Here is a 15,049-nt window from a genome sequence, read left to right as displayed (position 1 = left end):
CGGCGGCCGGCTTCGGCGTTAAGGCATCATCTCCACTCCAGATATCTTTTTTTTTCTTTTTTATAAACTCCTTGGTTACGTATACTGCGAACACAACTTTTGCTGGGCTAAAGAGCACATACAGTAGTATGCTCATCGTCATCATTAATTTCATAGGACACAACCGCTAGGGCTCCCTTACGCTCCCCGTGATACTGCCTCTTGGGGCACCGACACTGGGACACTGCAATAGGAACGCATTTGATGCCATATTTAATTTTGTAAGCGAAACAAAGGGACTACCATGTTAATTTCATTGCTTTGCTTTCCTCAATATGAACACTAAGATATTAACTTCACATTTTGAAATGAATACCAGCCCGAAAATTGATAATAACGATTAGTATTCATTTAATATCATCTCGAAATTACAAAATTCCATTTAAGTATTCTTCCCTTCTTAACCTACTGCCGTCCGATTCATGGCCGATTCCCCGTAGTGGGTGTATAGCCATATCCGTAGGCACCAAACCAAACCAACGCCGTGGTTTTCGGGAGACGCTCCACCGAGTAATACGCGCCTGCCAGCCCTGCCCCAGAAGGCTTGTTCCACGTGGCCACCAAGCGAGTGGACGCCTGCGAGACCTCGCACCATGGCACTGAAGGCGCTGGGAAGATTCGTCGGCAGGTTGTGCCGTCGAGTGTCGACCGCACTGCAGGCGCTGCGGGACATCAGAGAGAGGTCGGTCATTTTCTGTGCTTCTGAGAACCCGGACGCAAATGACACTTGGCGCCGCAGTTCACTGTTGTTCTCGTTCCGCGCAAGTTAATTGAACTTATTAAATGTAACTTACGCGGATCGAAATCAGCGTGCAGGTTCCGCTTATTTATAGAGGAACTTTGGGCGCTATAACGTAAACGTATTCGAAACTGCTTCTATTACATTTATGCCGTTAGCCCTATACAATATCGGTGGAAAAATTGTCTGTCACGTGGCCTAAGGAAAGCTGCGAAAACTCCCCTTATGACATCACGCGTGACCACTGATTATGCATGATTAAGCCTAACAAAAGAAAAAAATTATGACTCTACGCTTTGTTTTTTCGGCATTAGCAGTACGCTACACTCTAAGAAAAGTTTACACCCTTTGGAGTGCCCCTTCTGCCACACAACGATAATCGTCATCTGCCTTGATGCGTTTCCTTTCTTGGAAAGTACCGGGCTCGCAGCGTTAAAGAGAGCAAACGCATCAAGGCAGATGACGATTATCGTTGTGGCATAAGGGGCTCTCCAAAGGGTGTAAGCTTTTCATGGAGTGTATTGGTCAAAATTTATGGGGGCGGCAACAACTTTGTCTTTCTGTCACGCAGCGTTACAAAACCGCGAAAACGTAGTCGTCAACGTCACGTGCAAGAACTACAGAAATCATTAATGCACCGAACAAAATTATATTATTTTTCAATAGCCGGAGACTGAAATGAATAGAATATGGCTGCCTGAGGGTGGGGGGGGGGGGGGGAGGGGGGTGCGAGTTTTTAGGTATTGCAGCGATTCGCAGCTGCTTACGAGAATGATCTTTTTTTTTTTGCATATAATAAAGATTATTGCGTGGGCGCATAACGTTGTCGAACCCATTCGACATGTATATGGCATTGTTCTGCCAACTCTATTTCGCCGAGTACCCGTTTCAGCGGCATTGTAAACTTCCATTGCATGCCGCACGGGGACGCGCGGACCAATCGCAGGCGCCGGCACTCTTCTCGTCACCCGGTTATCTACTTTCACTGTGCTAGGTCGGCCCCACCTCAATTCTCTTCACTTCTGCGTGCTCATCGCCTCTTGTCAGCCAATTAGATAAAAGAAACTGAAGAGAGGCAATGCTATTCGCTTTGAAATCTAAAAGTGACCTCCTAAAAGGAAGGAGAGCATTTGATTTGGCTCTTCAAACAACGCGGCGGGTCAACGCGCGATACTTGCATCGGCACTTATACCTAAACTTGACGTCAGGAGATGGAAAGACAAACAGAATGGAAATAGTTTTACGTTATACGGCCCCTTAAGTGGAACGAAATCGGGAGTGTTATACAGTATGGCAAGAAGCTCCACCGATGGAACATCCTACACTCGAGGACATTCGTTCCACATAGGTTTTCCCTTAGCGGAAAAATTTTACAAACGCACCAGCGTGCAACAAAATTAGGAGTGTAGCTACACGCGAAACCGCGTGGCACCAGTATGAAAGGGAGTGCATTTTAACGCGATAGCGTTCCCGCTGCGAGATGGCAAGAGGACTTGGCACCCGGAGGTGCCGCGTCGCAGAGCTTACATGCACTCGTCAACCCGGCATCATTCGGTACACTCCAGCAACTCCCCTCTGCCAGGGTTGACTGGGCGGGGGGGCTTTGGTTAGGACCAATGGTGCTTCCCGGACAAGGGGTCTGCCGTGGAGCAGCTCGAACTGAGCTACGGCTCAACACACAAACAGCCGTGTCGGTTTTGCGGCACTCTAGCCCGACAGAACCTCGGATCGCCTTAACACAGAAGAGGCCAACGCAAACAACCACGGAGACCACCAAAGCCGTACGCGCGTCAGCACGATAGCACGAGGGTGCGCCACGACCGGTTCTGACTCTCTTGACCCATGGCAATGCACAGTTCGCCTTAAGGGGCCCACATACACAGCTTCGCTAGTTATCCACCTTCACAGAGTGGAATGGCACTGAATTTTCTGGCACGCACTGTACCCGTAATGATTCCGCATTAAGCTATAGTGTTTAACGTCTCGGTACTGCTCAGCGGGTTATAAGGGAAGCTGCGAAGCAGGACTCCGGTATAATTTTGACCACCCGAGGTTGGTTAATATTCACAACGAGGCACGGTACACGAGCGTTTTTTTTTTTTTCATTTCGCTCCCGTCGTGAAGCGAATGCTGCGGTCGGTCGTCGAATCCGAGACCTCGTGCTGAGCTTCAAGGCGTCAGAGCCACCGAGTCACCGCGTATAGGGTAGGGATTCGGTATGTCGTTTTGAAAAGAACGAAGTTGAATGTACCGACACCTTCTAGCATTTATTTTTACCGCCATGACAATTGCAAATGCCCTTCTTCTCCGAACGTAAACCTTTGTATCCCTTTCCATGCTTCGCCCATTCAGGAGAGACTGCCAATTTTTCCCTTGCACCTCCATGCTTCTTTTTTCTCTCTTTTTCTTTCCCAGAATGACGAATGGAAAAAAAAATTCGGTAAAGAAAAGATTCCCGAAGTTTGACAAAGTTATGTCAATTCGTTGCAAGAACAGTCATTACAGTAACTAGCGTACCATCTCCGCTACCTCGCCGCAGGGTAGTCAACGGGGCTGCAACTTGGTTAAAGTGGCATTAAAGGGAGATACAAAGTCGAACTAGATTGAATGACTAGGGCTTCCGCATTAACCAAATCGTCCTTCGCAGCGAGAACAGAGCTCTTGTAAGCAAGACCGTGACGAAAAATGTAAATTTCGAGTGGCACCGCTAGTGGACTGCCGCGTGCCTCTCGTGCGACGTCGGCGTTGGCTGATTCGCAGAGTGGTTAATCGGAAGCTCACGTGCCGATTACGTCATTTCGTTCGTTATGGCGTGGTCGCTTGAAATGGACGAGGAGCAGCGGGACCTTCGGTGAAAATTTTCAACGCAACTAAGGGATACATAATGTCGGTACAGCTTGCTGTTTCCCGTATGTAGCTTGAAGCAGAGCAGATGCAATACACGAACACGTTTTACTCACATCCCCTGTGATGCTGCCCGATCGGGCGCACTACAACGGCCGTTGGAGGCACGCGCCAACAGAACGCATTCGCCGGGTGGGGAGCAGGGTGCGCGAGGCTTCCACGAGGCGGCGCCCCAAGACTGGCGCACAGAATTGAAACCCTTGAAACCCTTGGGTTCAGCGAGAGCACTGGAAAAGTAAACATGTCCGCAATAGGGATCAGTAAGAGGCGATTGGAGTATTGGTGGAAGAAAAGTTGGGAAACGGTAAAAAAACGGAGACGTACAAAAGCACAGTTCGCAATAGGAGATAAAAAAATTGGTTGTGGCAGTTCATAGCGCTTTTTTATTGTTTAACCTAGGTAGGACATTAAACAGTATAATAGCAAGAGATTGGTGGCGCAACCCATGAGCGTGTTATGAGCGTTCCAAAGGGGACGCTCATAACATCCATCCATACATCTACAGAAATGGACTTCTAGACGAATACTTGATCGATCTAGCTCGACGCAATGTTTTCCTTTAAAGTCCCCTGAAGCACTCCCCTTCTTTTCTTTTCCTTCGTGAAGTTTGCCCATCAGCAGGGAACCGGCCACGTTCGCCTACTTGCTAGTGTACGCGGGCTCCCTCAGCCAGTGGCCGTACGAGTACAGTTTCTACGAGGAGCGAGGACTGACCAGGCGCGACGTGTACGTCTTGCTCGGTGTGCAGCAGCTGGCCGTGCTCCTGGGACCCTACCTGGCCTGGCTGCTCTTTCGGAGACGTTCCGCCAGGACATCTGTCTTGCCTCCCAAGTACCGCCCTTTGATATCGGATCTGAGATAATTCCTTCAACTGTAGAATGTTACTTACTTGTTTATTTCTGGCTGTACATGATACCTCGCGATTGCTGCCATGGCGCTGAAGCTAAAGACGAAGACCGTGAAGCAAGACGTATTACGCTTCAGCCAAAAAACGCTATCGCTCGGTATCGCGGTGTTACCATAAGATGACTACTCGGTATTGCATTGGTATATATATGTTACTGTAAGCGTACGAGAGGCCGCTTTAGTACGAGATAGCAACTTGCCAAGGTGTGTTGCGAACTGGAAATAGGCAAAGAAACAGACGCAACAAACGCGCGCTATTCTCAACTGGCGTTTATTTAAAGGTTAGCCGAATATATAAAGAAAGAAAAGGATAATGTACAGACAGTAGATGACATTGTCGTCAACATGATTAATGTAGATGTGCAAGGTATGTGCAAAATGTGTTTGGTAAGACGAGCGTCATCGCTCGTCTGAGTGCCATGCAGTGCGCCTTGCCGAGGTCAATCTCACGAATGCTTGCGCTTCCGATCTCGATCGCACACATGTGCAGTCATACGCTGGGAACGCGGGACTCAACGTTTTCACCTCACAGGAAGTCTTGCCACTTGAAAAACTACTGAAAGTGCCACGGAAAATGTTAAGGCTTCTCTCCGACTGTGCTCGCACAACTCGCTAGGCTATGTCTTTTGGCGCTACTGTCAACGCAATGGCCGCTCCAGAGGTTCTGTTGTAGGTGGCGCTGGCGTCGCACGCAAGCTTCACTGCGCGGTGCCTACTTTTTCTCCCGAGTGCAAATTGCCCCCGTTACGGCCTACTTGCCCGAGTTCGCATTCTGGTGGTATGAGGGTTGCGTAAGTGTGGCCTGCATACTTGGTACAAGTTAACGTAGGAGGACGCGGTTCTGTTTCACAGGACCGCTGCGTCGCTGTTTCTGCTGGCGACCGTAGCCGCGTGTGAAGCCAAGAGGAGGGGGTTCTTCTACGAGGCATCACTCGTCATGGGGCTGGGTCCATCAGTGGCGGCGACGCTGCTGGACATCAAGAGCGACGTCATCGTGGTCAGGCACCTCGAGGTACATGGACGTATGCGTGCCAATTCTCCCGAACTTTCTGTAAGGTTTCCGAACTGGGGATCGAATGTGACGAATGTTACATTCTTACATTCATAATGTGCGAGAGAATGTACTAATGTTACATTTGTAACATTTGTACATTCATAACCTCCTGTCTAGCTGAGACGGTCGATCGAGCGTCCCGGTGTGGCGTTGGTCCCGTGTTCGTATCCCAGACCAGCACGACTCTTTCTTCAACTGCGAGCTTGCCTATCGGAGAGCCCCTTGCGGGTCTCCTTTGCAGCTTCGCGTGCTGCTGTCGGGTGTACCACATTTTTTTCCCCTTCATGCTGTAGGTCAACAATATTTTTCACTTGCTTATGTTAAGGTGAATGAAAGGTCTCGGGCTGTATTTTGCACTTGCTTATGAATGCCAGCAGGGAAGCCTTGCTTCGAATGATACTAATAACATAAAGGCACAGAAAAATCAGGCAGATTCCACAAACTGTGGAAATCGCTGTTAGCGAAGCTTTACTTGCTGTTCGCGCTAATTGAAGGTAATTGGCGGCGATGCTTACGGCATACGCCAGACGTTGCGTAATGTTGTCACCTTGCGTGAACCGCTTTCGGTTTGTCTATACGTAGCACACAGAACGCGCAACGAGACGTGTTTGCTCGAGGTCCTGTGCCCCATTGATAATAATAATATAATAATATTTGGGGTTTTACGTGCCAAAACCACTTTCTGATTATGAGGCACGCCGTAGTGGAGGACTCCGGAAATTTTGACCACCTGGGGTTCTTTAACGTGCACCTAAATCTAAGCACACGGGCGTGCCCCATTGAATCGAGCAATCCTGCAAACTATTGAGCACCCGTTATCGCCTTATAGACTTGAACCATTTCCTGCCGAACCAGTGATCATTATTTTTCTAGGTTCGGGTTCACTTCTGTTGAAAATTGCGATTTGGAAACGGTTTTCGATTCGTGTTTGGTTCGACGCCTTGTGCTTCTTTTTTTTTTTTGTTTCTTGCCAATGGCCTCAGCAGCTGCACTGATTCCCTGCATGCACAAACAAGTTCAGAAATTGCTGTGCATTTGGTCTTAGTTCACAAAGCACAATAAGAATGAAAAATGCCGCGTCGGCTCAAGGTCAGTGCATTTTCCAAGGCTCCAAAGATTCCAGAACTGCGACGAAAACGCGAGCAAGTCTTTAAGAAAAGACCAAGTGTTTCGTGGCTTCAACATCGTCTGCGAAGCGCAAACCCTAAATGTAAACATACTGCACGCTTGATCAGCTCGGCAACCACGGGACTACGTTGCACCAAGCATTACACCATGCAGTCGGCAAATATAAACAGAGATTACAGAGCCGCGACGGCTGCTGTCCCAAGAAAAACGATAACCGCACCGCGAATTTACTCTGCGAAATGCAACGAACCTTGCGGCCCTGTGCAAAACGGAAAAGACAACGTATTGTGCTTTTCTTCGCCAAAAAATAACTCTACAACCAACCAAACAGCGTATTCTGCGCCCAAAGGTGAATTGAATTTTGAAACAAGCACTACTGAGCTGTTTAGGACACGGCGATTTGCGAGCAATAAAGTACGAAATAAATAGTTTGTTTCTCCCCCAACAGGTAATGCTACAATCAGCAACCTTCCCCCCCCCCCCCCCACCCCCCTGTTATCAAGGCCCGAGCGAACATAGGTACTACTAAGCCTATCACTTAGGAAAGTGAAATACAGTGGCAGAAAATACCAATAAATCGTTTATTTCTTTGCCAAAAGGTAACGCAAAGCTCAGTAAACACTGTAGAATAGGTGCTACTAAGCGCATATTTAAGAAAGTGGCATTTAGGAGCCAGAAAATGCCAACAAATGGTGTAGTTATTCACCAAAAGATGAGGCTACAATCGGCAACCCCCATATTGAGGGCCCCATTGCAAAGAAAGGGCTGTCCAGCATGCGATCAGTAGAACGTGTTTTTATCCATTCGGGCCGAGACATAGGGATTGCTGAGTGTAGCGTTACCTGTTGGCGAAGAAATACACCATTTGTTGCTATTTTCTTTCTACCGAAGTGCACTTTTCTGAAAAATGTCCTCAGTAGCGCCTATCGTATAAAGGGCTTGCTGTTTGTACGGTACCCTGTTGGCAAAAAAATAAGCTATTTACTGGTACTTTCTTACTACGAAATTGTACTTTCGAAAGCAGTGCGCTCTGTAGTACCTGCTATGCCGCCCGCCGTCGCCGCACATATTACCGCTTCTGTTCGCGACGGTGTTCTTCGAAGGCGCGCTATTCCGCAGTCCTCGCCGCACGCGACCTACCCATTGCACGGGCGGAAGGGAACTGACATAAGGTTACGGTGGTTTGCCTAAAGAGACTGTGACGTCAAACCACAATCCGTTCTAAGCAGTGTCTATTCCGGTTTCACTTTGTGTATTACGATATTTTTACAGCGAAGCTGTTAAGGGCTAGTTCCCCCAGCATCGTGTCCGTGTGCAGACACACACGTGGGCCGATCCCGAAGGTGGCCCAATGCCGGGCCGACCCGCGGCGGAGGTGAAGCAGGCGTTAGGCACTCGCCATACAGAGTGGAATGGCACGGAGTTTTTTTATTTTTTTAGTAACAATACCATTTGACAATTATCACGATTAAACGTAGTTGGGGCATACCGGGCGATGCGCTTTTATCACCATTTTTATCACGGCGATCGGCCGTTCGTTAGCTCTGGGGTGACCGCCATCTCTATTTCTTTTTTTTTTTGCCTACGCACACAAAAAACCAGAACCTAGCGTATGACAGCTCCGCTGTGAAACGAAATGAAAAGAAACAAATAAATTTACATGGCATCAAGGCCTAGGCGTTAATGAACATCTAAAAATAGTTGCTCTTTATAAACTTAATAGGATCGCTAGATGGTCTTGCTGTTGGATGTGCACCATTCTTTGTAGACCTCGTCGTCAGCACCGCGGAGATGTAATCCCTAGCGAGCCTGCTGCGTATGGGCGGCGAAGATATGCTTCACGTGTGGAGAGGTTTCAAGGCCACACGTGGCGGATCAGCTGCGGGACCGCTCTGCATTTATCGCCATCGATAGGTGACAGCGGACGCTATTTCGGTCCCAGTTGTAACTTTATGTCCATACTAACATGGCGCCTGCACATCCACTTTTGGAACGCCACTCTCTCTCCACCAGGTTACTTATTATTTTTCTTTGCTTTCTGTGTTTTCTGCTCCCCCCCCCCTCCTTTTTTTAAACCTCCCTGCGTGAACGCAAAACGTTTCCTGCTCAGGCGTACGTGACATTCACCAGCTGGGTGGCAACCTGCCTCCTGGTCGAAGTGTGTGGCCTCCGCAAGCAGTGGATCATTGGGATGGCGGCGGCGCTCTACCTCAGTGCTGCTGTGACCGTCTGGCTGGACCGGAGCCAGAAACTGGCTGCCCGTGCGGCAGAGGTAACGGTCATTTCCGCAGCATCCAGATGTGAATTGACAACCGGTGCCGAAACGTTGCATGCTAACAGCTACGCCAAAACGAACACCCTATAGTTGGTGAGAACCTCAGTATAAGAAGGTTGTATGTGCACGCCATCCAACTTAAGCACAACTTGCATAGATGGTTCAGCTAATCAGGTTCGCTTACTTCCCTGACGTCAAGAGACTTTTGCGTGCTTGAAGCGGCTATTTTCTCCCTACATATCTGCCTTTGTATCGCTGATTTTTGGACAAAACCTGAAAGCTCTCGGCCAATACACTGCTTCAGAAGTCACGTGTTGGGCCGATACTGCGGGGGAAAAATGCGAGGAGAATGGCATCACGGAGAGTTCGCATGCCAAGGCAGGCTATAATGGCTGCACCGCCATACTTGCGGATCACTTTATCACTTAAACACTAGCGCCAGTTTCATATAGTAACTTTTGTAGGAAACTCTGTGCGTGCAATGAAATGCTGTTGCCCGCAAATGCCGATGCGCCCGCGTGGCGCCGAGTCCTGTGCCGAGCCAAGCGCGTTCTCGCGAAAATGGTCGTGTCCCCGAGAGTTATTGCACCGAGAACAGCGCTTCTGCTGTTTCCACTTCGGAGTTGGCTCAGAGACAAAGCTTGCCCGTAAGGAATGGTTTCGGAGAACACAGAACTATACACTCCGTTTCATATACTTAGCATACGTTCGACATGGTTCCCTAAGTTCTCAAACTCGGTTTGCGACGATGCGGAGCCCTCTCGAGACTAGAACCCGAGAAGAACTGTCCCCCAGACGAGCGTATTAGCTGCTCCGAGATCAATCGGGACAGCCAAGCGATCGAATTTCTATCCGATCTCGGTCGCGCTCTCAGGTTGAATTTGCGAGCGCCTCCGAGCGCTCTGAGCAGGAGCGCGGCGCGTGTAGTGTGCACCTGGCGAACGTGTTCTGCGACCGCTCCATTTCTACCATGCCCAATGCAAGCTGTACGGCGGGAGTGCTCTAGAGCGCTCGAAAGTGACCAGTCGAATGCACCACTAGCAAGAAACCCTCCGGAAACTATGTAGGTATAGTGTGGTCGCAGAAATGTTACTCTGCCCGTATTGAAGCGCAGTTGTTTTGGATCGGCTGCACCTTCTATACGGAGTAACTACTTCATATATTACAGCTACAATTTGGGCAGGCAATGTTACGTCAAATCACATAGTATTCAACGTGCAATATGCGGTATGCAATATCTATGCAACGTGTTGTATAGCTTTAGTCGGGAGCGCAAATGGGACGCTAGTCCCCTTGCTCTCCCGACTAAAGGAGATAGGCGCTGTAGGCGCTAATCCACGCCCCCCCTCCCCCTACCTCCTTAAAGAAACTTCTGGTTACGCCACTGTTATCGGTCGTCTTCTTGTCTCAAGTCTGCCTTCGTATACCGTGTTTCCCGGACTGAAGCCAGCCGCCGAAATCAACGGCCCCGAGGAAGAGGACCCTTGCGTGTGGCAGCGGGGAAAACTCGACGACCCGCTGGCGTCAAGCGAGGGGTGGCTGGACGCCGCACTCTGCCGGACGACGGCTCTGCTCGAAGACATGGCCGCGCTCACGCTGAGGGCGGCGCAGTTCCTCCTCGAAGCGGTGGCAGTGTTGAACCGGGACGTGTTTGAGCTGAACGGAGACTACCCCTTCACCAGAGTCATGAACTCGTTCCCCTCCGTGTTCATCTTTCGAAAGGCAAGTGCTCCGGTTGGCTGGCCTCGGTGATGTGCGCGGACATGACCATGCTAACGGAGAGATAACCCGGTAATTCGCAAACGGTAGGAATCGCTGTGGCTGGCTTGTGGCTGGGCTAGTTGGTTCATACGTATTATATAGGATGTGTGAAGTGGCGAACTAAAGTGAAGTACGACGATGACAGGAAAGAGCGAAAGTTAGTGGAGGCATATTACATCGGTAAAAGGCACGATGTTTGTGTCAATGATACGTCTGTGCGTCTGCACAGCATTAAATGTAAATTATTTGTTCTAGTCTACGCTTCTGACCGATATTCTATTAGCTATCTTCTTATAAGCTAATATTAGTGCTATTATCTATTATTGTATTCTATCAATTCTATGTGTTAATAGGCGCTTTTTCTTTCTCTCGCTATTTCATCTCCGTGGTCTCATATCGGTGCGCAAGTATATTAGCGCGCGTTGGCTCATTTCCAATAAAAATGGACCTGTCCGCTTCAAGTAAACTGGGTTGGGAATGAAGCCCTTTCCTTTCCTTGTCGCATTTCACTTTTGCTAGCCTCCTGAAACATCATAATAAATGGTAAGAAGCTTACGGCAAAGCTAGAGCTCTGTGTTAATCCACTCCAACCCGTTGTCGCGATGCAAAAAAAGAAAACGCAATGAAAAACGCTCGTGTGCTTAGATTCAAAAATTGCGTTTTTACGCCGGAGCTGTCTTTCTTGCTCTTCGTTGAAACGGCGCCACGTACTGCAATGTCCGTTTACGCAGTGTTGCGAGTCGATCGGCACCTGCGTCGCAAACGTGTCCTCCGATGACGTCACCACCAAAATGAAGCTGACCGCGGCGGGCTCTGTCATATGCATCGTGGGGTTGTCCGCATCCTTCCACTACGCGGAGCTGTCGGGCCCCGACTACGGCACTGAGCACGCGCTGGTCGCATTGGGCACCACAATGGCGACCGAGAGGAGCGCCTTGACGCCGCACTGGCACTGCAGGACGATAGCAGGCGAGTCGCAACCCACGGCCGGCGCATGCTCCGTATAGGGTTACCGCGACTTCATTGACACTATATAACTATGCACGACCTCGTCACAAGAAAGAAAGCATAGTTTTAGTAGCAGTATTATGCTAGATTCCCATTATGGCGGACACGTGCTTCTGGGTGCGCTAAGGTATGACGCTTAGCAATTGCTAAGCTTGAGAAGTACTTGAGGCTGCCACTGCAACGAAACTTCAGGCCGTGTAAAAATGACTAGGTCAACAGAGCTAGTTAGGTGAGCTCTGGTTTTGTGTTGAGTGTTTGGAGCGTGTACACGCGCACAACAGATGGGGACAAATAAAGGAATGTAGGAAAGGGGAAAAAATTTTAAAATGGAAGACTACCACGACACGAATTTAACCAAGGACGTAATAACGATGATCCCACTGACCAGAGAAGAAAGATTACACCTATCTGGATCGGTTGCCGTTGCCCCGTCACTAAAGTATTATGGCTATAGTGACGTGCCCCCTCACTATTTATTTATTTTTTACCCTCAGGGCCGAAGCATTACAGAGGGGAGTGGGTATAGAATAAACACAGTGCATAGTAACATAATAATAACAAAATGATGAACATAATAAACATAATATCACAAAGCATTCTAAGGTATGGTAAATCCTAATTATACAATGTTAGCTAAGGCATGTTTAAATCGGGTATTATCATTAATGGAAGCAATGTCGGAAGAAAGGTGCTTCCAATCTTGTGAGGTTCGAGGTAAAAAAGAGTAAAGAAAGGTTTTAGTACGACATGGCTCGATACCAACCTTAAAGCGATGGTCAAGACGGTTAGATATATAATGTGGCTGAAGAATGAATTCGTCACGGAGGGTAGGGTGATAGTAAAGCCGATGGAAAAAGTTCAAGCGAAAATTTTTTCGGCGGGATGCTAGGGATCGAAGAGATAGATTTGATAGAAGTTATACTAGCAGTGCGGTTATAACAGGAACAGATGAAGCGAGTAGAGCAATTCTGCACCATTTCTAGTGAGGCAACCAAATTGTTAATGCTTGGATCCCAGACTGGAGTGGCGTATTCTAATTTAGATCGAATGAGTGTTTTATATAATAAGAGCTTTAAAGACGAAGGGGCTGCAGAAAAGTTACGGCGTAAGTAACCTAACATGCGGTTAGCGTTGTTAATTATCTTCTCAATATGCAGAGACCAACTTAGATTAGAAGTGATATGAACGCCTAAATACTTATAGGAAGAAACCGCGGCTAAAGGAGAGTTCTTCAGGTAATATAGACCAGGACTGCTGGATGCGCGAGAGATACGCATCACTTTACATTTGTTAATATTTAATTCCATTAGCCAAGTATTGCACCAGTGAGATATAGAATTTAAATCTGACTGGAGAATGTTAGCATCGTTATCAGTAACTATTTCACGGAAAATAACGCAGTCGTCAGCGAAAAGATGAATATTAGAAGAAACTAAAGAAGGAAGGTCGTTAATGAAAATGAGAAAAAGAAGGGGTCCTAATACTGATCCTTGTGGGACTCCAGATTGAACAGGACATTGGTTAGAAGAAAGTTCGTTGGCTACAACAAATTGGGAACGATTTGAGAGGAAATCTTTGATCCACAAATAAAGACTATTATCGATATTAAGTTGACTAAGTTTATGAAAAAGAAGTATGTGGGAGACCTTGTCGAATGCTTTAGAAAAATCTAAGTAAATACAGTCAGCTAACGAAGAACTATCAAGAATACGGTGTAGTTTATGAGTAAATGATATGAGCTGCGTTTCGCACGAAAATAATATCCGGAAGCCATGTTGAGCTGGTGAGAAAAAGGAGTTAGATTCGAGAAAGGCGACAAGGTTCGAGTATATAATATGTTCCAAGAGTTTGCAGCATGTGCTAGTAATGGAAATGGGTCGATAATTACATGGTGAACTTTTGTTGCCTGATTTGAATATTGGAATCACCTTCCCAATTTTCCATTGGGCTGGAAGAGTTGATGTGTCAAGTGATTGCTGAAATATTTTTGTTAGTATGATTGAGCTGTAGACAAGTATTTTTAAGAAATTTGCAATCAATAGAATCATAACCAGGGGAGGAATGGTGCTCGTAAGTGATTGATGAGTTTCGTAATTCCAGCCGTGTCAACAATAATGGGAGGCATGAATGGGTAACTGTAACGAAAAGTGTCTGGAAGATTAGTATTTGTAGCTACGGAGAAATTTTTGGAGAAGGTGTCATTACGGATAGTAGCACATTGGTTAGGTGGGACGGGGTTGCCAGCTGTGTCTACCAAGGCAATGGAGTTATCAAGACAGGGGTTAATCATACGCCAAAACTTTCGAACATTATAATTGAGAAGTTGGGCTAAGGTATTCGACATGAAGTTATCTTTAGCTTCCTTTAATGCTGCAATGTAAGTATCAGATGCAGTTTTATAGGCCGTCCAGCGTGAGTTTGAGGATGATAATTTGGCCAAGCGATACAGACGTTTCTTTCGATTAGAAAGCCATTTGATATGGGAGTTATACCATGGTGTTCGAGGATTAGATGTGATAATACGAACAGGGATGTATTTTTCAATTAATTTGTTTACTTTAGTTGAAAACATGTCCCAGTTATGTTGAATAGAACGTTCATCAAAGTTAGTCAGAAATGTGTTAGTAAAATCTGCTAATTCTTTGTTGATTGCCTCAAAATTAGCTCTAGCGTAGTCACGAATTGTCTTGCGTATTTTGCTGTTTTTTGGAAATAAGAAATAAATAATGAATACTAGAAACAAGGTCAGGTCTAATTGTAAGGATTAGATCAAGGGTGTTGGCTGAGACAGGCGTGATTCGAGTAGCTTGAGCGGTTAACTGCGATAATGAAAATGTAGAGCATAGTTCTAAAAAATCGTGGACTTGAGAGGAAAATGGTGACACAGCAGCTGGTTCTGTGTTCCACATTATGTTAGGAAAGTTAAAGTCGCCGAATAAAAATATGGGAGATAAAATAAAACGTGAGAAAATGTCATTAATACTGTCATGAAGTTCCGGGAGAAAAGAATCAGTGTATGTGGGAGGACAGGAACAAATTCCAATGACTATATTTTGATCGTCAATTATTAAAGACACCCAGATGATTTCCAGGTTACTGTTGACGTCAATGCGCGATGATAAAAAATCCTTAGAGACAGCGACGAGCACACCGCCACCACGGCGCGCATCTCTGTCACAACGATAAATACAGAAACGGTATGCATCTTGGAAGATTTCCACATCTTGAACGTTAT

The 15,049-nt window shown here is 47.1% G+C and overlaps 1 protein-coding gene across 1 annotated transcript; it reads left to right on the top strand.

Moving 5' to 3' along the window:
• Nucleotides 1-632: 632 nt before the first annotated feature.
• On the top strand, nt 633-10,830 carry LOC142559956 (uncharacterized). The gene is made up of 5 exons (XM_075671670.1): nt 633-721; nt 4,289-4,513; nt 5,441-5,600; nt 8,881-9,042; nt 10,492-10,830. Exons 1-5 carry the CDS (start codon nt 633-635, stop codon nt 10,795-10,797), a joined length of 942 nt encoding a protein of 313 aa, XP_075527785.1. The 3' UTR covers nt 10,798-10,830.
• The last annotated feature ends 4,219 nt before the right edge of the window (nt 10,831-15,049 follow it).

Source organism: Dermacentor variabilis, chromosome 10 (genome assembly GCF_050947875.1).
Source record: "Dermacentor variabilis isolate Ectoservices chromosome 10, ASM5094787v1, whole genome shotgun sequence".
Taxonomy (NCBI): Eukaryota; Metazoa; Arthropoda; class Arachnida; order Ixodida; family Ixodidae; genus Dermacentor; species Dermacentor variabilis.
This window is presented reverse-complemented; position numbering and strand designations above follow the sequence as displayed.